General features: G+C 40.6%; 2 protein-coding genes and 2 non-coding genes across 5 annotated transcripts; 3 read left to right on the plus strand and 1 right to left on the minus strand.

The window, feature by feature from the left end:
* Nucleotides 1-37: 37 nt before the first annotated feature.
* NDUFS1 (NADH:ubiquinone oxidoreductase core subunit S1) lies at nucleotides 38-19,421 on the minus strand. Of its 2 annotated transcripts, none has more exons than XM_067298790.1 (19): nucleotides 19,270-19,421; nucleotides 18,702-18,769; nucleotides 18,382-18,473; nucleotides 16,636-16,743; nucleotides 13,620-13,696; nucleotides 13,410-13,491; nucleotides 13,168-13,298; nucleotides 12,221-12,406; nucleotides 11,727-11,861; nucleotides 11,195-11,309; nucleotides 10,002-10,147; nucleotides 9,254-9,382; nucleotides 7,917-8,046; nucleotides 7,255-7,415; nucleotides 5,419-5,573; nucleotides 4,638-4,813; nucleotides 3,745-3,879; nucleotides 3,471-3,543; nucleotides 38-3,149 (listed from the first exon to the last, which is right to left on the minus strand). In XM_067298790.1, exons 2-19 carry the CDS (start codon nucleotides 18,763-18,765, stop codon nucleotides 3,058-3,060), a joined length of 2,187 nt encoding a protein of 728 aa, XP_067154891.1. In that variant the 5' UTR covers nucleotides 18,766-18,769; nucleotides 19,270-19,421; the 3' UTR covers nucleotides 38-3,057. The 2 variants fall into 2 exon arrangements, with proteins under 2 accessions (XP_067154891.1, XP_067154890.1); XM_067298789.1 differs by having other exon boundaries at nucleotides 18,702-18,855.
* Nucleotides 19,422-19,867: 446 nt separating this feature from the next.
* Nucleotides 19,868-23,916, plus strand: EEF1B2 (eukaryotic translation elongation factor 1 beta 2). Its single transcript, XM_067298799.1, has 6 exons — nucleotides 19,868-20,026; nucleotides 20,202-20,324; nucleotides 21,609-21,732; nucleotides 22,158-22,224; nucleotides 22,915-23,040; nucleotides 23,724-23,916. The coding sequence occupies exons 1-6, from the start codon at nucleotides 19,947-19,949 to the stop codon at nucleotides 23,876-23,878; spliced, it is 675 nt and encodes a 224-aa protein (XP_067154900.1). The 5' UTR covers nucleotides 19,868-19,946; the 3' UTR covers nucleotides 23,879-23,916.
* Nucleotides 22,002-22,081, plus strand: LOC136992364 (small nucleolar RNA SNORD51). The gene has a single exon (XR_010884626.1). It is a non-coding gene; the product is annotated as a small nucleolar RNA SNORD51 (small nucleolar RNA).
* On the plus strand, nucleotides 22,524-22,656 carry LOC136992365 (small nucleolar RNA SNORA41). Its single transcript, XR_010884627.1, has one exon. It is a non-coding gene; the product is annotated as a small nucleolar RNA SNORA41 (small nucleolar RNA).
* Nucleotides 23,917-24,226: the final 310 nt, after the last annotated feature.

A 24,226-nucleotide genomic window follows, 5' to 3' on the forward strand; every position in this document is an offset into this window, starting at 1 on the left:
TTCATGCCTAAGAGTCTGCCTACGTTATTTTGATGGGGGGGGGGGGAGGGCACAGGGTGAAGCATTTGCTTGTTTCTCTTTAATCTGACTGCCAGTGTTAACCCAGCCCAAGCTTGCTTAAAAATATGCATGCCTTAGTAGGTTTTTACCTTGAATTAACACACCCTTTCCCCTCTCCTCTGCCCACAACCTTCTGCTGAAGACAAGACTACATAAGGGCAAGGTTTAACCTAAGCCGTGTTTGGCAGGGGGAATTAATTGCTTGAGTGCAGGAGCTATGTTTACATAGTGCTATGCTGAGAGAAGAGGGTACTTAATGACTAAACACGTTTTTCTTCCAGGCATATACTTATTCCTTCTCATGCTGCCTGTGCAGGCAGGAGTGTAAAGGAGGAAGCAAGACTAAGGTTTCTGCACTACAACCAGCCACCCAACCAGTGAGGAATTCTGCTAGTTGGCCACCAGGTGGTACCAAGGATGCATTTGGCAAATTTAGTTCTGCTTTTAGTGTTACAATAAAGTACTCGTGCAATCCCTGACCCCCCAGCACAATTTGGGGAAATGCAGCCACTACTTTGCATGCAGAGGTTAGCTGCAGCCACAGAACTGACTGTTCATGCAACGTATCACCTACCTAAACAAGCCTTTACTTGACTGTTAAAGAGCAATACGTTGATAGGGTTCATGTCCCATTATCCCAGCTGTTCACTGCCTTATTTTCATAATGCTCTGCTTTAATCAGAGGTTGTAGCTTCAGAACCAGCAAGTATTAGCACTAACTGTAGACTTTTTTTTTTTAAATAAACAAAGCTAAGTTGCATGAATAGCCCTTTTTTGTAGATTTCTGTCCATTCCTTTGCAGGCCCCTGCTATCCTTTCACCACTGGCTGGGCAAAAGTCCACATGTGCACTGACTACCCAGGCACCAGAGCAAACAAGAGATAAGGGAAGGGCTGCACTGTAAACATGGTTGATAAGAATGCTAATTTAGATTTCTCTTTACTATCCAGTTTCCAGTACCCAAATTTGTAGACAGCCTTGTTGCTGTTACCAAATTTGGCTGAAAGTTTTATAGTAGATGACTAGTTAGATGGGGATGAGGGTAGAAGCAGGACAGACAGCACAACCACGTGCTTCATATCCTTTTCATCTTTAAGAGAGGCATTTTATATCCTTGAGATAAGGGCTAGACGCTTCCTGAATTGAAATAAGGATCACCTATAAACACTAAATGAAGGATGCAGAGCTTTCAAAACAAAAAGTAATTAGTGCCAGAGCTCCCACTTAAGGCATGTAAGGCAAAAAAAAAAATAAATCTGAAATTCTCTAAAGCTTTTGGACATTTATAAATTTTAAAGTGAAAATTTTATAGTGAAGAAGAACAAAGACTGACTTGAGTTGTTACACAGCTGAAATTATTCCTCTTAGTATTTGTACAGTGTGAGATTTTTGGAGAGGTTTACTCCTTAGCAACCTGAGAACCAAAGGTTTTACTGAATATGGGACTCAGGCGCACCTTTTCCTCCTAATCTTACCATCTGTGAGAACAGCCAACTGCTTGCTTTGGTATATGTTCTCATACATTCTTTTGCCTCCTACCTACCCCCTCGTGAGAAGTAACATTTCACAAGGGCAACAAGAAGGTTTTATGCTGTATTAGTCACAGATACGGACATACACCCTAATGGGTTCTGTGAACTGCCACATTAAAAATAGACTACTGTAGATCTGGATGTCTCACTAACATGCACAGTGATATTTTTTAATAGAAGTGAGTAGCTGCTTTTATTTTATTATCACCAAGAGAACTGACCTTGCTCATACTGGGAAAAAGGCAGGTTGTGTCAAACATCCAATATTTAAGACTTAGTAGGCTAGCGTAAAAACAGACTGGGCCGCACTGGGATAAACTTCCCAGCAGAAAGAAAACAGTTGTTACGAAGTTACTTGCCTGTTACTCACAAATTTCAGAGACAGAGCATAAAGGAATTTTATAAAGCTGAGACTTTTATAGCAGAGTTCTCATTCGCTCAGTGGTATTCCATACTGAAAAATGTAGTGCAAAGTTAGGGTTTTTTTGTTTTTTAATGAAAGTTGGAAGAGATGGCTTTCCAATAACATTCCAGTTTGCATGATTCCTGGAAGAATTACTCTAAATTATTACTACCCTAGTATCCTGTTGAGTGGGAAGCTATCCCTCTTCCAAAGTGACATTAACCAAAATAGTAAGAGGAGAGAAATCATTGTTCTAAAGTCATTTAAAAAAAGACCAAAAAACTCCCACAGCCCCCACCCCCACTCTGCTATAAAAGGACCATTGCACAGAAAAACTATTCTGAGATCCTTTCTGTCTTTGAACTCATATAGGTAAAGCTGCTAAAGCCTTTGTCTTTTTGCTAAGTTTTAAAAGCAGTTTAATATTAAGGAGTTCTGCAAAAATTGCTTGGTCTTCTTCATGACATAAAAATTATTTTTATTTCCCCCATGAATAGTTTCTCTATTGCAACTAAATGGGGAAACATACAAATATCTACAGCAGTGGTAGGTCTGAACTCTGAAATAAACCAGGTGTGTTTGACTCCAAAAGGGACAATTTGCTCTGAAAGAGCATTATAGCAGTAACATCTTCACACCCTCATCAGTGCTTAAAATTAAAATACCTAGATGCTCTGGAAGAAAGCTGCAATCTATTTTTTGCCACGTAAACTTGTTCTTATCAACTCTGACTCTGAGTTGCTTACTGAGTTATTTTCATGCAAGAAGCATGGGCTATATGAATTACATATATAATGGATTGTTTAGTATTATAATTTATTTGTATACAATCATGTACTCTGCCTATAGGTACAGTAAGTTGAATGCTGCGTGTTTTGTCCAGACACAACAATCCTGTATTATGGGACTACTTGAACTGATGAAAATGTGAATGAAGAAAAGAAAAATACCACTGCCTAGCAAATGGTTTTTGAAAGAAAAAAAAATATATATATATATAGCAGTCACAGGAGATAACTGCAACAAGTACTTGGATGGAGTTGGTAGCAGTTTGATTAGTATCTAGCAGATGGATGGCTCTTCTACTGCTTGTGCACCTTCAACAACAGCTTTCACACACTTGGCCATTGTCTGGGATGCTCTACTGATTGAATCTGCAAAAAACCAACCAAACAAACAAAAAAACCAAACACTTGTCAGCATGTTAACTGTTCATTTTTGATATATAAACCCAAACACAGTATGCAAGAGATTCAAAACAGGACTTCGTACAAATAAAAAATGCTTAGTTGAAAATACAGTCCAACAGCCTACACTTCATGCAAATTCCAAATCATTTTATTGGGAAGTTTTGTTTGAAGAGTCAACTCTTACACATCTTAGTGAAAAGCTTTAAATGCCTCATAAGAATCGTACTCTAAAGCAAACTGAAAGGTATGGCTGATTTCATAATAAAAAGGCTGTACTCTACATACCTGTCATATAAAAGTCTTTAATTGTGAGCTGAGGTGGAATGAGAGGATCAGCAAGGAGCTGTTGCTTCACCAACTGTGGCAGGAAAGGGAAAAAAGTTAAGAGTCAGCTTTGTGATAGGACCTTGTTGCCAAAGCATTTCTTTAGTAAAGTATGCATTCACTACAATTCAAGGTATGCTTACAGTACTATATATGCAGCAAGTCCATTCCTTACAAAAAGCATCAAGCTATGTAATAGCACTAAACCATAACTAAGTGCTTTGGTTTTGGTTACCTTGGACAATTCATTTGCCTGGCTGAAGTAGTTAGCCTCCTCCACATCATCGTATCGGACTAGATTAGGGGATACTTCTTCTAAACGCTTCCGTATTTGATCAAGGTTCTCATAAGGCAAGGTCATACCAGCCAGCTAAAATAATTTCACAAAAAGATATGCCATCAAGTCTAGGGGGTTAATACACAGTATTATAAATTACTAATCTATAACACCTAAATTAAAAGCAGAAAGCCAGCTACACTTGTAAAATATTAAGCGGTTACAATGTGCAAACTAAAGCAAAGTTCTAGCACTTTGTTGAGCTTCTGATGCCTACAGTTAAGACTTCCTCATGTTAAAAAGCTGCACTGTCCTGTTCACTGTACAAAGGGGGGGGATGGGGGGAAGAAGGAGACAAGAAAAGATAAGCAGCACTCTTCTCCTTCCGTATAGGCAATCTTGCTTGTTCTTTCCCTAGCTCACCAACAAAAATGATAAAAGTTGAAACAACTAGCAATACATCTTGTTCCCAGTGACTAGTAAGCATGTTTTTTACCTTATCTGATGATACTATTCTCAGAGCTCAGGTTATACTTTCTTTTTAGAAAGAAAATATCCTCCCAGCAGTTTGCTCTAAAGCACTTTACAAAGACCAGCAGAATTTGCAGACAACACTTCACCCATTGTGCATTCCAGTAACATACAGAAGCTACAACATTAGTGGTAGTCTCAAAAAGGAAACAGTACCATTTACCCCACAGAATTAAGAAAGGACTCAGTACAAAGCATCACTCCTTAAGAATTTAGGCATGCATTTCCCTGAAAATGGACCTCTTATTGGAAACAGTTTTCAATGTAAAAGGAACTTAACCACTCAGTATACTTTTGCTGGAAGCAATTTAGAACAGTACCTCAGAGATGGCTCTAATAATTCTCCAGTCTTCCCTTGCCATCCCAGGAGGTGTTACAGCTACTCTTGTCTGCTGGGCCCTACCCTCAGTATTCACATATGTGGCTGCCTTCTCTGTATATGCTGCTCCTGGGAGAATAACATCAGCCATGGGAGCTCCCACATCCCCATGATGTCCTAACAGATGGAAAGAGGAAACCGTTCACAATCTTGTAAGCCATCAGTACGTCAAACTAAAGAGGAACGCTCTACTAACAATACAGAACTTGTGTTCCCTGTAAAAAGAGGTTTCTAAGCTTTACGTAACTAGTGATATACAAACTATTAGGCTGACTGCTCTGAAGTCCTTCTTGCCTGTTACTCTGTGGAAAATAAGCAGACTACAAGCAGTAGTAAATGGCAGTTCAGTCTCTATAGTCATTCACCTGAGAGCATTTGTGGGGACTCCTGAAACAAGGATACTTGATGAATTAAGATAAGGCCCTCTTTTGGTATGATAGAATAGCTGGGAACCAGTGCAGTTTTGTTTGCCACGTTTGAGGCTCTGCTCCAGCAAGCTGAACTGGTTTATATTCCCTTATTAGTCATCAACAGTTTCTCATTTTTACCTAAGAAACAGTTAATCAGTATCTCAGTTATGTTTCAGAAATTTCATTTCTTGGCAGAAAATAAAGACTAGAATTTATCAAAGGGTCATATATATTTGTAAGAATATGCCACTGTTTAGGCTCGCTCTCCAGCTTTTAGACAGCAACATTTCTTAAATTACATCTACTAATTACCTTGATAGATGATAAAACAATCCTTTGGCAAATCTTGACGTGTTATACAACCCGAATCTGCTCCTAAGAGAAACAATACTTTGGGAGGATTTTTCCTAATTGCTTCCACTCCTGGTTTGAAACCCAGATCCAAAGCAGCTACCTGGCTTGCAACCCTGTAGGGACAAACATTATTACTGCAATTTATTTCAGAATTCTCCCTCTCCCATCAGAACAGACCTAACTTCTTTGACTAGATATTTAAGAGGGACACAGGAACTCTAATCATAATGGGGGGGGAAATGAAGCATAAAGGCAGTTGAGAACTTTGACAGAGCATTTGATAGAATATCAGGTGTTTTTTGCATCTGACAAACTGATGCCATTTGAAGGCTTCACTGGGGATCTCCTCTGACTTAAGATGGGATAGCAAAAAAAGGCAGAGATCAGCCCAGATCCTAGTGGCAGACAGCTCGCTTGTCATGTTGAACACCAAGGTTCACATTTCAGTCATGAATTGAGCTCAAAAGGACTTTTATTTAGGGCACTCATTTGGCACATCAACTGCTGGACCATCAGCCACTCTGAAGTATCTAAGATCACCATTTCATCACTATTCATTTATTCACATGGAGAAATACTCTTAAAAGAAAGAGCAAAATCATCATTGTTTTCTGGAAGTCTTTTCTAAAGAACCAGTGTTGCACTATACTGCATAATCAGGTGCCAGGTTTGCAATTATATTTTACAGAAAAAAAGGTTTTATGTAGAATGTTACTGTTGTAATAAATAAATTGAAAAATGTTTCTCCTCTTATACAAAATAGGATTTATCCCTATTAATGTTCTTCAGCTGTAGTTTTCGGTTTGATTCCTAAAAACAATCCAAAATGTGACTTTTATGCCCTTGAGCCCTTTGCTACTCACATTTGTCTGTTACAGGCACACATACAGGTTTGAGTAAATTAAGTTGCTCTTTATAATAAGGGCAGAGAGGATAGTGCACCAAGAGCACAAAAGTCTTGATAATATGAAAGACTGCCAAACACTACATGTAAAAAAAGGTAGCATGAATGTTCTTTAACTTATCAATATTTTGGTATTAAGTGTTGCAGTTTCACTAGCAGGGTTTTACATTCAATTTTTCTTCAGAGGACCAAGCCCTCTTCTTGACATCAATGAAGCTGCTTTTGGCAGAATAACATCATTCAGTGCCCAAACTTGAGATCCATTAAATTTGCTGAAATCATTTTTCCTTTAAAGAAGTTGTCAATTTGACAGTCAGACAGAACTGGAGTTTTAGAAACAGAGAACAAGAAGGACTGTCACAAGAGAAGCTTGCATATTAGCAGGAATAGTACCCTAATAAACTGAGTAACTAAGATCAAAAGCCCTGCATTAAAGCAAACCAGCTATTTAGTTAAGAACCTGCACAGTGAAGGGAATATTATAAGAAGCCTTGTTAATAAGACACTATTGACATTTTGGTTGTTTTTTTTTTTCCTCCAGATAGAAGTAATCATTTAGCAAGTAGCATTAGTCTGCTGTGCATCCCACTGAATGCTCTGGTATGTTAGTAAGCTCTCTTGAATTCTAAACTGCTAGATTTTTTAACTCTACAATTAAAGTTATCCCTAATAGAATCTCACAGAGAGCCTGAAACGTTTGTCAGGTCAAGAAACCCATTTTTATAAAAGGCTTCTGCTACCTTGTACTTTTACTTTTTTATTCTCTATAGGTTCTAACCTGGTAAGGCTCTTGTGATGTATACAAACAAATCTGAACACGTACTTTGTGGTAACATGTAGGCCCAGCATAAGCAAATGAAAAGGCTCTCAAAAAGAGCTTTAAAGTGTACCTGTGAAGGATGTTCATGACTTTCCAGTCAGAACCAACACCACTCTTAGTCCTGGCATTCTGTGCAATGGTGGAAACTGCAGCATGGATAGCGGCTCCATCGCTGCGCTGAAGTGCTGCACTACCTACCACCACCATTGGCTTTTTGGCCTGGTCGAGGACCTGTGCAGGGCAAGAAACAAGAAATGAATTCTAAGGCTCTGAAGACAATTCTTGGTGCAGATAATGTAATAAATCCTATACTTTCTACATAAGCCTTCCAAGCAAAGCTACAGAGCTGAAGTGGTCACTGTTTCATTTAGACATAAAGCTGAGAGATACTGCCAGAGCAGTGAGCTACCCTGTCAGTACAACGCTATACTCCTGGTAACCAGACACTTTAGTGGAAACAACAGTGGCTGAAACAGCCCATGTCACATTTCTGGAGTTTTACACACTAGAAAGTTTTACATGCGTGAATCTATTAAACAACATATTAACATATTAAACAATTCGCACAAAACACTTGGTGCACACTAATCATTGCCTCATCTCTGCAGTTGATTAAAAGCAAATAGCCCCATAATACAACAAGGTACTTCTCACCAAATCCATCTCTGTGGGTAATGCAGATTATTTAATGCATCTGAACTCTTAACAGTCACATTCTTAAATTGGGTGTACCTTGGAAAACGCATGTCTTCCAGAAGCAATGTCCTGGAGTATCTGTGGTGAATCTCCTAGATGATTATATGTGTAGGTCAAATTCACAGCAGAGCCAACTAGAGCCACTTGCAAGTCATTGTGAAGCCAGCTGAAAACACAGCAAACATATTATAAAAATCAACGAAATGCAGAGTTGTAGTCAACCAAAACCACTAACATAATTTCAGCAATAACTAGAAATAGGATGCAAATTCTTTCAAAGCAATTTAAATGGTAGTCTCTGTTTTGGTAACACACAATTTAGCATTATTTTGTCTGCTAAGCAAGTTTAAGCTTTTTCAAAGAAAAAGTTCTCTAGGTACATTCTGGGTCCAGTACTGCAACCTACCTTACACATGAGAACTTCCTAACTCAGTTCCCTCCTCCCCTCAAACTTTTGCCAATTCGGGGGGCGGGGGGGGGAGGATGCACTAGATGAGGCACTACAACGGTACGACATCTTTTTCAGAGTTAGGCAGAAAAAGGCCTACAGCCACTATTAAGTTTATTCCTTTATTTGATCTAACTTGGTTATTTCAGAATTGAAGTTAAGATCATTTGTAGAAGGAAAGAATTTGCATATGACAGCATTCACACTTTTAGGAATCCACTTATTTCTTTAATATATAGAAAGAAAACTAGCTAGTTAGGAATTTTGCATTTTTTACTGCTTCTCATTGCACAGACATATAAAAGACATGAACCTCTCAAATTTAAATTGCTATTTTTCTCTTAAAAATTAAGATTAAAAAAAAAAGATATATTTTGAAAGGTCCATGGTTTTGGGGGGGGGGGTTGTTTTTTTTAAAAAGCTCAGTTATCTCCTGATGACACATTCTTTTATGATGAATTAGCTATGTTTTTAAAAGTTTGAGAAACCACTGTATTACTTCTTTGCCAAAGAAACTTGAATTATTGCTTCTAAGCCAGTAAGTCTGGCTTGTTACTATAACAATATAAAAAAACAGCTCTGTGCAAACTGATTCTGAACATTATTCTTTAAGGAATAAGCTTTAACAAACTTTCATAAGACAGAAAATCTGAGGGGTCTGTGTAATTTAACAGAGGAATAAGTGACTGAGTATATGAATTTATGTAAAATGTCACAGTGGAAATGAACAAAACATAACTATACATTTCAGAGAGAACAGACCCCCTCTGTCTACACGTATATCACCATCCCTTTACTAAAAGGTGAACAAAATCTAGGGAGTCTTGTCCAGATGAACGCTCTTGCTTACTGCCTGCAGCTTCACTTGAGCATTGTGACAAACGCAGAAGCGTTTGCATGCCTAGTCAGCACCAAGGATACAAACCTCTTTCGAATTCTAGCATTAAAAAGTGGTGCCTCAAAGCGTGGATTGGTGCCAACCAGAAGCAGGACATCTGCCTCCTCCACTCCAGCAATCTTGGTATTAAGCAAGTAGTTAGAGCGTAAATCTGTGCTGTAACAAAAAAAGATATAAGAAGGGAAAAGCAAGAAGTTGAAAATTCAGTAAAGGGGAAGAATGAAGAAGTGAAGTAAAGATTCTAGGTGTCCAAAATATTTTTTCGTATCAGGAAGAAAAAGAGAAAGATTTCCCTGTCCAAATTACTAACCCAAATAAAAAGTGGGACCCCCTCCCTTTCATGAATATCAGACAACAAATATTAAAGAAATTACAGTGTAAGTATTTCCTCCATTTACACATATTCTAAGCCTTCACAGACTTAATCTGCTATTATCACAGTTTACAAGATTATAATAATTGTCTGGTAGTTTTCACAACATTAATAGAAGTAGACTCTGGCTAACTTATTCATTTTACAACAGAGCCTATAACTAGCTTTGAATAGCCTACTCTTGAACTACAGCAGCCTCAATATATAAAGTGTGCAACCTTTCCTGTAGTAGAGACTGTGCTTCTACTCACAATCAATAAATACGCTCTATGAATGACTACTGTAATTCTAATGAAACCTGTAATTGTTATCCTTGATGATTTCAGAATCTTAGGAGATGCTTCACAGAGTGGAAAGTTTATTAATACAGTAATTACAGACAAACTTTGCCTGAATTCTCACCCAGCTCCAGCAGTAGGGAAGACCTCTTCAGTGCAGAGCATATCAGAATTTACTCTATTCAGCAAGTCTTTCAGTGCTATCAGTGCTTCTGCATCTACCAATCCTCCTGCAATTGCTGCTACATCCTTACCTTCGACAGCCTGGAGCTGGAAAGAGAAAAAGCATGAACACCAGCAAAAGACCTCACTGAAATAAACTCCCACCAGACTCAAGTAAATATTTGTTAAATTAGAATGTGCCAAAGCCAGTAGTGCACTGAGTAACACAGAAACTAATCAGCAGTATCTCACTTCTGCAAGGCAGCAGCTCCAGCATAAGCAGAACTTGGCATAAGCAAAGCCCAACTCTGTTTATTGTATCCAGGTCTCTCCCACTTAAATTATTGCTCAAACATTACTAATTTTTATTTGGTGTGGTGAAGATAGGAAGATTGGTTAATGCTTTTATTTTCGCGAAGCTACTGTGTAGACAGAAAATAAACTTACATAACACAAGTTCAGGTAGCAAACTGAACTTGGAAGTAATATTTGAGCAGGTATAGTAATAGTTTTTCTAACAAACCCTGCTACTGTACCACAGGCAAAAAAAGAACCTGAACATCCTTGAGGAAAGTTCAATTACAGTTACTCAATTCTACTTCCTCCCACATAAAATTTTTAATCAAAACCCAGAGTGGTCATGCAGCACTTCATTTGAGCAGCAGAATCAATCACCACACAGAGAAAGCAATGAAGCAAGCACAATTCAGATACAAGTAATGCAGAATTAATGGCTTTGATGGCAAAAGTGGTGATAGCAGAGTCTAAATAAATTTTTAAGAGTCTTCAGATAAATCAGAATAATTCAGGAAAGTGGCTACCTCCTGCATTTCTGAAAAAGTAGCTTAGTTTCCCATTTAAATGAAATGATTTCAAGAACATGCAGGCAGTGAATAAGGAGTATTGGGAGAGAAATTATCATAAAACAAAGTTCCTCAGATAGTCTAATCCATGAACTAGGAAGTTCACATTTTATATTCCAAAGATAAGAGAATTAAGTGGAAACACAATAGATTAGAAGTCAAATTTTTCCCTCTAATCTTAGAGGGGAAGAAAAGCTCTTTTCTATATAGTTGCTTTCGTATTAATTATTACAATATTATGCCCAGCTTTACAAATTAATTTTATGCTACATAGATTGAGAATTATTCTTACCACACCAGCAACACGAGTTAATACATCCTCCCATGAGGCATAAACAAACAGTCCTTTCTCATTTTTGACCATTGGCTGAGTAAGCCTCTGACGCTTCAGACCATCATAGGCAAACCTGAGTGAACAACACTAACATTAAAAAGCAAAGATAATTGTGTATACTAAATATTTCAAAAGACTGGGCTTTTCTAACAGCTTGCAATGATTAGAGAAGAGAACCATGACAAACATTTCCACATTTTCCACATTTCCAAAGCTTAACTTTCCCTTCTCAAAGACAAGCAAAAAACGTAATACAAAAAAAAGTTCCTGTAATAAAAGATCTACAAAAAGGAGATATTAGCAAACGCATTAACTACAATTATAGTATTAAAAGTATGTTTTACCAACTACTCTTCACCTTATCTTTATAATATTAACAGCAGAATCCAAAAGGTCACTACTGTCAACATCTCTGGCACTGTGAAGCATCTCTAACATGTGCATACACACAAAAAACCCACACGCCAGCATGCAAGCAACCCCCACGCACCTTGTTTTGTCAGATATCCATTCCTCATTGATATCCTCATGCAATCTTGGCAAAATTCTCATCACTTCTCCCGTCCTTGTGCTCACCACAATGTTGCTTCCAACTGCATCAAGAACATCAATGGACTCTACCTTCCTGTTTAGGAGAATAAATGCACCATTTGCAGGTTTTTGTATACAAGTATACAAGCAATAGACTGTATAACAAACATTAAAAAAAAGTTTAGATATACATAACAGAGCTTAGTTTCACAAGATACTTAAAATAATACCCTCACCAATTACTGTGTTGATGAATTTGACTTTTTCTTAAGACAAACTTTACTTCAGTAACAGAATTTGTATTAGATTCAATCTACAGAGAAGTATATAACAAAATGCAGAAAATAAAAATCAGAGAAAACTCTTGATATCATAGGTGGACATATTCCAAGATAAAGCATAGGCAAGAAATACAGGGAAATTTGTACCTTTGATATGAGTTAAGATACATACCTCGTCTCCCATGGACGTGCAGTAAAGGCATATGGCTTGGAGGTAAGAGCCCCAACTGGGCAGATATCAATAATATTTCCTGATAACTCAGACATGAACATTTTTTCAACATAAGTACCAACTTGCATATCATTTCCTCTTCCAGTTGTTCCCAAATCATCTACCCCTGCAATTTCACTAGCAAACCTGGTAGATGCAAAGAGAATGAAAAACAAATCTGGAATGTACAACAGCAACACAGCATATTTTTCAACTCTTATCTCATTTTCTTAAGGTGAAATATTAGCATCAGTTCATACATTTGCAAGAGGGCAATTATTTAGATTGCCCCATTATTTAGATTGTCCCATCACAAGCAGAACTATCCATCTGCAGAATTTCATTAAGATGAGGCTGCAGAAACTTTCCTAGTTTATTGATTAAAATCAATAAACAGACCAGTTCAGTGGTCATTGAATTTCAGTCTGAGTCGAAAATTAGCTATAACTAAAAAGGTCTTTCCAGAACTAGGCAGGTACATTGTATTCTCCTCCATTTGGCTGGTGCAGAATCTCAGGACTACAGAAAAGCATAAAGATGACTACCAGAGGCTGCCAAAAATAAGTAAATCTTGCAGTTATTGCTGAGAAAGTCACTTAATGCTTTAAAATCCATTCTGGCAATAAAAACATGGGACTGGTTTTGGCCTTGTAGAATTCTGATTTCGCTTTCATGTTTTGGCCATGTCTATCTCTCTCTCTCCCTCTCTCCCTCCTTTATGACAGCTGCTTGGTAGCTCTAGGAAACCAGTTATCAGCGTCTACCAGAAATAAAACTCTTAAGCACAGTCAGAAAAGAAATAAAAAACTTACTGCCCCTGGTGGTATTTCTTTCACAAGTAATGAGTAACAAATTGATATAAATACTCCTGTTCAGTACTCTCTCCAATGAAAAATAAAGGACATTACCTGATACATCGAGTGCACTGTATACACCGAGTCATGATTGTTTTGACTAATGGTCCAATGTTCTTGTCCTCAACCGCACGTTTTCCCTCTCTAAATCTACTCCTATCACTGCCAAACATCATTGATTGATCCTAGAATAGACAAAAAAAAATACAGATATATCCAGGTTGCTTGAAAGCACAGCTTCACCCAAGACGAGAGCATTACTAAATAAGCCTATATAATTTAATTGGATGTTGTACCTGTAGGTCACATTCTCCACCCTGATCACAGATAGGACAGTCCAATGGGTGATTTGCCAGCAAGAATTCCATCACACCCTCTCTGTTGGGTTCAAGAATTACAGTTAATGTTAACTTTTCACCATTTAACAAGTAGACAGGTACAACTAATCAGCTACAAGAAGCTTAAAAATAAATAAATAAATAAATAAATAAATAATAAAAGAGTACCTTGCTTTCCTGGACTTCTCAGAATTTGTCAGTATGTTCCAACCCTTCATAACTGGCATGGCACAAGCAGCCACTGGCTGCAATGATCATAACAAGGAAGAAATACCATACATGAATGCAACATATCTCCTCTCAGTAAGGACAATCCACTCCCCTCCGCCAAATCCTTACACAGATATCTGTTATTAATACTTTGTAGAAATAAAAAGGCATTTGCAAGGAGAAAAGAAGAAAGTCTACCCAATACAAAGTTACTAGAAGTCATATATATTAATCTGCTACATAGAAAGGTTAATTCCACCACTGCCTTTAAGAACCAAGTTATGGCTTTGAACATGGAAACTATTTCAAGGAAATGAACCACACCAGAATAACAAAATGCATCCCTAGCTATGTCATGATGACAGCTATGTCACACTACACTTGGTTTTCAAGCATGTTAAATTTATACCTACAGACACAGGAGTAGTCTAGCAATGCATAATGGTTGAGGTTGGAAAGGACCTTTGGAGATCATCTAGTCCAATCCCCCTGCTCAAGCAGGGTCACTACAGCACGTTGCCCAGGATTGTGTCCAGACGGCTTTTGAATATCTCCAGAGAAGGAGACTCCACAACCTCTCTGGACAACCTGTTCCAGTGCTCAGTCACCCTCACAGTAAGGAAGTTTTTCTTCATGTTCAGACGTAACTTCCTGTGCTTCAGTTTGTGCCTGTTGCCTCTCGTCCTATCGCTGGGCACCACTGAAAAAAGTCTGGCCCCATCCTCTTGACACCCTCCCTTCAGATAATTATACACATTGATAAGATCCCTCCTCAGCCTTCTCTTCTCCAGACTGAAGAGTCCCAGCTCTCTCAGCCTTTCCTCATATAAGAGATGCTCCAGTCCCTTAATCATCTTAGTAGCCCTTCACTGGACTCACTCCAGTAGCTCCATGTCTCTCTTGTTTTGGGGAGCCCAGCACTGGACACAGTACTCCAGATGTGGCCTCACAAGGGTTGAGTAGAGGGGGAGGATCACCTCCCTCCACCTGCTGGCAACACTCTTCCTGATGCACCCCAGCATACCATTGGCTTTCTTGGCCACAAGGGCACATTGCTGCCTCATGCTTAACTTGGTGTCCACCAGCACTCCCAGGTCCTTCTCTGCAGAGCTGCTTTCCAGCAGGTCAGCCCCCAACCTGCACTGGTGCAGGGGTTATTCCTCCCCAGGTGCAGGACCCTGCACTTGCCTTTGTTGAACTTCTTAAGGTTCCTCTCCGCCCACCTCTCCAGCCTGTCCAGGTCCCTCTGAATGGCAGCACAGCCCTCTGGTGTATCAGCCACTCCTCCCAGTTTTGTATCGTCAGCAAACTTGCCGAGGATGCACTCTGCCCCTTCATCCAGGTCATTGATGAGCAAGTTGAACAATACTGGGCCCAGTATTGACCCGCTGGGGACACTGCTAGCTACAGGCCTCCAACTAGACTTTGTGCCACACTGATCACAACTCTCTGAGCTCTGCCATTCAGCCAGTTCTCAATCCACCTCACTGTCCACTCATCTAGCCCACACTTCCTGAGCTTGTTTATGAGGATGTTATGGGAGACAGTGTCAAAAGCCTTGCTGAAGTCAAGGTAAACAACATCCACTGCTCTCCCCTCGTCTACCCAGCCAGTCATTCCATCATAGAAGGCTATCAGATTGGTTAAGCATGATTTCCCCTTGGTGAAGCCATGCTGACTACCCCGATCACCTTCTTTTCCTCCACATGCTTGGAGATGGCCTCCAGGATGAGCTGAGCTGTTCCATCACCTTTCCAGGGATTGAGGTGAGGCTGAATACAGTCTCAAGAATCATTGATTACACAGATATTGAAGAGAACATTATGCTTCCAACAAGTATCCTGGGAAGCTTTCAGTTTCCCTGACCAGACAGCATAGTAAGAATGACAGCAAGCTGTTTTTCAGTCTCAGAGACCTCATGGGCCTGTAAACAGGAAGGTGTGTGGGGCTTGGCTGTTGTGATTTTTTTTTTTTTTTAAACTTTTGACAGCTTTACATTTTGGGGTTCTAATTCAAGTAGTTACATCAAGAAGAAAGTCAATAGTAATAGATACAAGGCTGATCAAAAAGACTTAGTAGAGTCTGAAATTCCTCTAGAAGGGAAGTTCAGAGTATGAGTTATTAGATTGTTCCAAAGTACATTCAGAGAGTCTTAACACAAACTTTTCACAAGGCTACTGCAAGATTAACAAATACTCCTGCTCAGAAAATGAATCCACCCATTCTATCATATCATGATATGGACTATCATGACTTCAGTCTTTAGTGACGACCCAACATTTCCAGACATGTAAAGCTCAAACTATGGAATTCAGGTTGAGGTTATCAGAGGTTCTAAGCAGAGCCCAGACTCTGCTGCACAAACTGCTGCGTCTGTTCACTGCCTGTTAGCCGCGCTCTCAAAAAGAAAGCCTCAACCATCTGCACAGGCTTCTTAAAACAATACTGCTGAAGATGCCATTCAATCTTAAAGCCCATTAATATTTTATAGTAGTACAGTAGACATCAATGGTACGATAATGCATTAAAATACAGACAAATAAGTAATTTCTAATTAAATAGAACAAACCTGCAGACACTAACCTCACAGCTGAATTCAAACAGTATCTGAAGTATACTACTTGTGTATCAGCTGAAAATCTGCAGCTGAAGCCTGAATTACAGAATATAAAAATGCATCTGACCGAAAATATATGGCTATCAAATGCTAATCTCCAGAAGCAAGGTGATCCATAAGAAACTGAGAATTGACTTTGATCCACAGATCCAAAAAGCAGACAATCACTGTGGAACAGCATAACTTTGTACATAATACTGAGATGAAGCTAGATGAGGGAAAGGGGGAAAATTTGCTCACAGCAGCTGAATTACAAAGATGTGTGTGCTGATGACTGTCCAAATAATTACTTACAAGATTTCAACTAAGCTCTAAGCACAGCAGAAAACCATAACTCCTATAATAACCATACAATACCTTGGGAGCTTTCTCTATTTCCACAAGGCACATCCTACAGTTTCCAGCGACAGAGAGACGATCATGGTAACAAAAACGAGGTATCTGAATTCCAGCCTTTTCACAGGCCTATGGAGAAGAAGAAACAAAGGAAAATTAAATTAGAGTTAGAGCCTTCAATTCCACCTCATAAATATAATTCAGTCCTTCATGTTTTCAAATAACAATAGTTTTAGTTCTCACCAATAAAGTGCGCTCAACCTTTAAAAGTAGCTACAATTTTTTATTTTTTGCAGGAAAAAATAAGAAATTGTGATCAAGCAAGAATATGTCAGGTTATGAGCTGTAAATACGATGTCTTTTCCAAAAAGCATAATTGATTGGGGAAATTAAAATTGGCTTCTCCTTCATTCTTTCCTTTCCTCCAAGCAGAGAGAGAATTCTTCTCATTAGATAGGACACCAGTGCAAAAAACAAACAAACAAACAAAAAAACCCTTTTTAAAGACAGCATACATAAAGAAAAGTACATAAAAGGCATACTTGGAAAAAATTTAAAGGAAACAACAACGGGCATAATTTCAGATGATTCAACAACGTGGATACTCTTTATAAGTGCATTGGACTTTTTAAATACTGAAGCATAGTCATTCTTCACATTCACTAGAACCTCAAAGCCACTGAAACATTCTTCTATGCCATGTCTGAAGAAGAGACAGGAGGACAGAGACAACAGATCTCCACAGAACAGATGAAGGGGTCATTTCTTGCATGAAATCCCCATGTCAGATGGAACCTATGCTATAGTACCAAAACTGCCACAAAAAACACTGCCAAATTCAAAACACGGGCATGTGCCATCACTCAGAAATCAGCAAAGCACACTCAGATTAAAAAAGAACCAATAAGATCTAATTTTTCTGAGGATTTCTACAAAAATTTACACATGTAAGCAATAAGTAAATAAATAAATTAAAGAAAACAGCATTTAAGAAATATATTATATCAGACTCCTCCTGGGGAGTTCTAATGCCTAAATAAATCAGTAACTTGTATCCAGAGAGCCAAGGCTGTATTTTAAAATAAATACAGGTTGTAGATGTTAATGTTCTAATTAATTATACTTTGCCTTCGCTTAATGGCTGCTGAGAAAGAAAGTAAACTAGAAAAAGAGTGACTTAATATTTGGCCTGAAAAGCTACAATAATGAGTACAGGCTAGGAGACCCAGGTTCCATTTCTTCCCACACAAAGAAAACAAGCATTGCAGGAGCAGCATTCTGAATCATAACAACAAATAACTTAAGAGAACATCCTTTGCCCGAGACACCATTCCAAAAAATAAATAAGGCACAAAATTAACATGTTCTCAAAGACTACCAGCTCAGTTCACGTCAGACAAAAAACAGATGGCTGCCATAATTTCTTATAGGTTTTGAGCAGAATTCAAAAAGGACACCATAATCTGTAACAGCTAGAATTTTAAATAGAATTTATCCAAGTCTGTTATCGCATTGCAGAAACTTCTGCAGTTTGGATTCAAGCTGTACACCTCTTCTTTCAGTCAGCCACTGCAGATACTTCTTTCTCAAACACTGAACTCTCCAAATGATTTCTGCCACATGAAACTACTTCGCAGACAGTGAAAACACCCTATAGAATTGCAAGAAAAAATGTAAAGTTTTTTTGCCATATGGAACACAGCAGGCTGCAAAGCAAAAAGAAGAGATAGGGAGTCAAAGAAAAACTGAGCATGCCATTCCTCACACCTGAAGTACGGTGGTTCCTGGGCTCACCAGTACAGGATTACCATCCACAAACACCTCTATCTGGTTGCTGGCTGCTGTGGCAGTGGTGCGCCCTGGGAGACATGGAAAAACAAAACAAACGAAACATTCAGTTATTGCTAAGTGCAAACTGCCAGATCCCGCGCTCCTTACTTTACAGGCATACAATGCTGAGACAATCCCAGTTCTACAAACAGCACACCATAAAACACCGAGTCGCACAGGAAACACCCATACACGCCCCTTAGTAAGAGAGCACAAGTGAACTGCACCGCTGTCCGCACACGCGTGGAGACGCTTACCGCACACTTGGGAGGCCTGGGCAGCACCGGCCAAGGTCCTGCGGACGGCGGGCAGCCGAAGCATGGTGCTAACAGTCGACATGAGAGAAAACAATAACACAGCTGTGCCACTTCAAACGTTTTCTAACTTTTCAAACGGGCAGAGCGAAAACTTCTGCAACAGTCGCAAAAAACACAGCCCTATATCAGCAGGGGAATTAGAAGCAACTCTGCTGAACCAGAAGAGATGTGTTTCTGTTTGTATAGCTATAGGTATGTCACAGATACGTCATATATATGGCCACCTGATGTAAAAAATGGTGAAAACCACCACGCTAAACGGCTCACAACGGCCTGCCTCAGCGCGGCCGACATCGCTAACGGCCGCGGCGGGGTCACCTTGGAGGCGCCGCCGCGCTCTGCCGCCGCTGCTCCCCCGCAGCCCCAGCGGGGCCCCGGCCGGCCGCGGAGCCCCTCAAGGGCACCGGCAGCGGCGCCGGTAACGGCCTCGCCTCCCACCCCGCGCTGAGGGGCCGCCGCCGCCCTCTCCCTTCCCCCCCCCCCCGCCGCGCGCGGCGCCCGCCGCTACCTGCGCGCGACGGGGGAACGGCGGCGCCTCGGCCTTGCCCGGGCTCCGCTCTGCCTCAGCCTCTATGGCGGCGGCCTCGGCCCTTTCCGCCGCTCCCCGCGGCCCTCTTCGGCAATCTCCGGAGCCGGCCGCCTCGGCGACTTCCGCCCCTTCCCGGCGAGCGCCGTCGGCAATCTTCGGAACGAGCAGCTTCGGGGACTTCCGTCGCGCTGTTATCGCCGAGCGGAGCAGCTCGGCAATTTCCGCCTCGCCGCCGGTCGCACCGCCTTCGGCAATTTCCGCCTCTCTCCGCTACTCGCCTCGGCCAGCTCCGGCAACTTCCGCTGGTGCCCGCAGGCTGGGGGGAGGGACGAGACACGTTAAAATACCTATCCAACCTGCAAGCCTGAAAAGCTTCCCAACCCTGATCATTAACTTCAGATCTCTTATTCCGACCCTCCTCCGTACCTCTGATGTCCCGTCCGCTGCGCGGCCTGCGCCGGAGCGGTGTAAAACCCGTGAGGAACTATTTCGCGGCCCTTTCTTGCGGATGGACACCCACCATGCATGCGTGCGATGTGTGCGGAGGGATACTCCATCCGCTATATAAAGAAGGCGCGCGGGGTTGTGGGCCTCTTTCCGCGGCGGTGTGAGAGGGAGCGTGTGTGTGTCTGTGTCTGTGCCGCGCCGCTGCCGCTATGGGCTTCGGGGACCTTAGGTCCGCTGCCGGCCTGCAGGTCCTCAATGACTTCCTGGCCGATAAGAGCTACATCGAGGGGTGAGAGGTGGCGGGGGAGTGGGCCGGGGAGACGTGGTGGGGGCGGGCGGGCGGCCGCCGCCGCGAGCCTGTGGCGCCGCGCGGCTTCTCGCACTTTCCACGGCGCCCCCGCGGGGCTCGGCGGGAGCGGGGCTGTGCCGGGCTCGGCTCGCTCACCTGGGCCCCTTCTCCGCAGGTACGTCCCCTCTCAGGCCGATATCGCCGTCTTCGAAGCGATCGCCGCCCCCCCTCCTGCAGACTTGTTTCATGCTCTCCGGTGGTACAATCACATCAAGTCTTACGAAAAGCAAAAGGCCAGGTACGATTAAATTCAGGAACTGGAATACATGTGCAAGCTTGCCTTACAAAGCGTTGTATTTCTTTTTCCAAGTTGAAACGAAATAGTGTTTCTCACTGGTAGTATAGCTGGCACCTGGCATAGCTTTTCGTGTTACCCTTAGACCAGGAACAGCTTTGGGAGCAAGCAGGGTAGACCTCTTATACTGCTACTGCATACTCTTCGCCCAGAACTTAGAGAAGCTGGTTCTGCCTCTGTTCAGGTGCTGGGACTTCTGCTAAAGCTTGTGAGAAGGGCTTGAGTTTTGCTGCTGCCTTTTACGTGGATAACTATTCTGAAAGCTGGAAATTACTTGCTGGAAAGTGACCCTATAAAGGCAACACCAAAATGGGCCCGGAAGTGTTGCAGTAGTCTTTGAAGATAAACATACAGTTTTTAGATGATTAAGGGAGGTGGTTCATTCAGACTCTTAATCTGAAGACAAAACAAAATCAATGACTTACAATGCAGAAACACCTATAAAGAGGGGAAAATATGAAAGCAAATGTTATTTTTTTTCTTTTTTAGTGATTTTAGTGTTCATGAAAGGTGCTGTTTTGAGATCCATGGAGACTGCAGGCCTCTCTAAAAAGGTACAGAATAGGTAGTGTCAGTATTGCTACACTGCCTCCTCTATGTGCCTCAGTCCTGTTTTGGAGGGAACTCTTGTAAAACTGGGTAGCTCAGTCACCAGTATGTTTCTGAAGTTCTTGTATCCTAAATGGGACTGAGATGATAGTTACTTCATAAAGTCCACTCTGAAAACTACTACTGGTTATTATAAACGAAAGCTAGTTTTATGGCTCTTGTAACAGCAGTTCAGTCACAGTAGAGCTACAGCCTTAGAATAAGACTACAGAACTATATAAACTGGAGGGGAAGATTATTTCAGATGTAAATATTTTTAGGAAAACACAAATGAGAAGCTGATAGCCTTTCCTACACAGAATATTTTACAGATGAACAGTTCCATTAAGAAATGCTTTTTTCTTGCACTTGTATGGAATAGGGGTGTTAGGCAGGATCATCTCTGCTTAGACAAGTAGCCTTTGCTTATAGGATTTGTCCTAATTCTCTCAGTAAGCTGTAGGAGCATTTGGTGTTGGTTATTGGGGAGCTTCTGTTTTCAAGTAGCAGAATGGGGTGGGGGTTCTTATCACAAAGGCTTTTTTTTCCCCCCTCTGACTGTACTGTAGGTTCACTGAGAAATCGGCAGTATCTGAATTGACATTTGAGTAGGTTCCTAATATCTGCTGCTTTGTTTAGTTTGCCAGGTGTAAAGAAGGCTTTGGGGAAGTATGGTCCTGCTGATGTTGAAGACACAACAGGTGCAGCCACAGATAGCAAAGATGATGATGACATTGATCTCTTTGGATCTGATGATGAGGAGGTACTGATGCTTGAGGGGGGGAGGTATTATACTTGTTTCTTCAGAAATACAATTTTTTTGGTATTCTGTTTTTGAAGTATCTGGATATGCAGGTTTTTGCATTACTAGTTTAGGCTACTTTAATTTTGTTCACTTGATACCAGATCTTACTCAGAATCCTCAAATTGATCTGTCTTTGCAGAACAGGGAAAAAAGCTTGGGAAGGTAAAAGGCCAGGGTAGAGAGGAGTATATTGCAATGAGATGAAATCTCATTGTCTTTAACTTTGACTGGTTACATGATGAATAAAACAAAAAATCACCATCTTTCGGCTGACAATTGTGATGATTTGTTTTTGCCTGACTAGATGCCAGTCAATTTGATAGCGCTTTAAAGAGGTGGGTGCTTTGTTGATGCTTTCCTGTGACTTTGGCTTTCTCTTTTAGGAAAGTGAAGAAGCAAAGAAACTAAGGGAAGAGCGTCTGGCCCAGTATGAGTCTAAGAAGTCCAAAAGTATGTCTGCTAAGAACTTTGTTCTGTGTTTGCATTAATTACCATGTGTTTGAACAGGATGGTCAGAAGACAGATTTATTATCTGTAACAGATAAAGCTTACTTGACTGGAATGTGACAGAAGTAATTAGCTTTACTTGAATTTGCCCTACCAAGAGGCCAAGCCTTATCTACAAAGAGATGGTCCTAGGATTTTTTTGAACAAAATGGATGTAAAATGGGTATATAATGCACCTGTGCTAGAATCTCTACAGATTACTTGTAAGAAGGTTGGTCAGAAGTTAAGTATGAAAGTATAAACTCCACAGCTACTGGTCTGGAACTGTTCAGACTGTAGCAGTTGCAGTATTCCCTCTGTGGAAAATAAACTGTTACATGGTACTAAGCTCCTTCTCAGATCTTCTGGAGAGGACTTCCTATGTAACTAACAGTGTCAGCTTATTAAGTATGTTTTCTTGTGAATAGTTATCAAGAACCTGAGTATTTAAATATCTTAAACATTGGTATGTGTATGTCTTAAACCCTTCAAATGTATGTTTTTACAGGAGGCCTGCCTCAATAATATGAGGTGTCTTGTTGATGAAACTAGAAACACTGTTTTTGGGAAGGTAGTTTTATAAGTATATTGATATGAGGCTTTTTGAAAATTCCTGACAACTTAGTGGTTTTCTTCGCTCTTCTTTTCCTCCAGAACCAGCCGTTGTTGCTAAATCATCAATCTTGCTTGATGTGAAACCTTGGGATGATGAGACGGACATGGCCAAACTAGAGGAGTGTGTTCGAAGCATTCAAGTAGATGGCTTGGTCTGGGGATCTTGTAAGTAGAATAAAACTTCAAAGCAGGGAGAGGGATGTATGTAGCATGGTTTGTTTAAAAAATACTGTATGAACAGATAGACTTGTGGTCACTGTTTTCTGCTCTGTAAAAATACAGATAGCTAATAAAGTAGTGGAGGGATTTGAAAACTGCAGTGGAAGTAGCACTAGCTGTGTATGTGTGGCACTTGGTAAACTAGCACTGTCCAAATAGTGAGCTGACATTCTCTAAGTGTATCACTTAGTGGTCATTTTAGGGGGGGAGATGTGCCAGTGATGCTTCTGCCATAGCCAGCGGTGGTACCTCAGTAAGATTTTGGGGAACTGCTGGTCTGAGGTCTGCAGTTCAATATCTTAAAATAGTTTAAATGGTGTATGGGTGCAGCAGCCAGCTTAAGATTCAAAGAAGGGTTTTGAAAGTAAAACTTCTCTCCTGTCCTGCATCTTCCTATACAGTTCCTGATGTCACCTATAAGCAGTAAGCATTATACCACATCGTTGGCTTAAAAAGGCATTTTTGGACTGTTTTGTAATGCTATGGTGTTGATTAGGTGGTCTGTAATGTAGAACAAATGTACTTTTTTCTTGTATCCTTGCAAATTACTTTAGTCATATCTGATGTGCACTTTTTTAAGAGATTTCACAAACCAAGGAGTATTAAATATTTTCTTTCTCTTTTGACAGCCAAGCTAGTACCAGTTGGCTATGGTATCAAAAAGCTTCAGATTCAGTGTGTTGTTGAAGATGATAAAGTTGGAACAGATATGCTGGAAGAAAGAATAACAGCTTTTGAAAATTATGTACAATCAATGGATGTAGCTGCTTTCAATAAAATTTAAGTCTTGCTATATCTAGAATAAATGTAACAGCAGAAATAGAGCTGTGTCTCTGGTTAATGCAAAATCACAAACTAATCTCTTTTACTAATGTAAAACTTGTTTGATGGGCAGAGTAGAGATCAAAAGTGAGTTTCAGGGCTGCTCCAACACCCTGCCACCCACTGTAGTACCAAGTGTGTGATCAAAGAAACTAGGAGAAGTTTACATATTTACCACCAATATAGCATTTTAAAAATCTGAAATGCCCTTTGCTCAATTTGGGGGGGGGGGGGGGAATGTCATCCTTAGGATTTTATTTGTAATATCTCTGGAAAGAGGGATGGCTTTAAGGGAAAAAGCACAGGGCTA

The sequence above is a fragment of the Apteryx mantelli genome, chromosome 6, assembly GCF_036417845.1.
Source record: "Apteryx mantelli isolate bAptMan1 chromosome 6, bAptMan1.hap1, whole genome shotgun sequence".
NCBI lineage: Eukaryota > Metazoa > Chordata > Aves > Apterygiformes > Apterygidae > Apteryx > Apteryx mantelli.

What these genes read in the sequence shown, in the direction of transcription:
- NDUFS1 (XM_067298789.1), bottom strand. Translation starts at nt 18,783, where the DNA reads ATGTCGACTGTTAGCACCATGCTTCGGCTGCCCGCCGTCCGCAGGACC. An exon ending in CCAGGCCTCCCAAGTGTGCG is followed by an intron (nt 18,474 to 18,701) that starts GTAAGCGTCTCC and finishes CATGTCTCCCAG; the next exon opens with GGCGCACCACTGCCACAGCA. An exon ending in CAGGAACCACCGTACTTCAG is followed by an intron (nt 16,744 to 18,381) that starts GTGTGAGGAATG and finishes TCTTCTCCATAG; the next exon opens with GCCTGTGAAAAGGCTGGAAT.
- EEF1B2 (XM_067298799.1), top strand. Translation starts at nt 19,947, where the DNA reads ATGGGCTTCGGGGACCTTAGGTCCGCTGCCGGCCTGCAGGTCCTCAAT. An exon ending in GATAAGAGCTACATCGAGGG is followed by an intron (nt 20,027 to 20,201) that starts GTGAGAGGTGGC and finishes CCTTCTCCGCAG; the next exon opens with GTACGTCCCCTCTCAGGCCG. An exon ending in TGGCTTGGTCTGGGGATCTT is followed by an intron (nt 23,041 to 23,723) that starts GTAAGTAGAATA and finishes CTCTTTTGACAG; the next exon opens with CCAAGCTAGTACCAGTTGGC.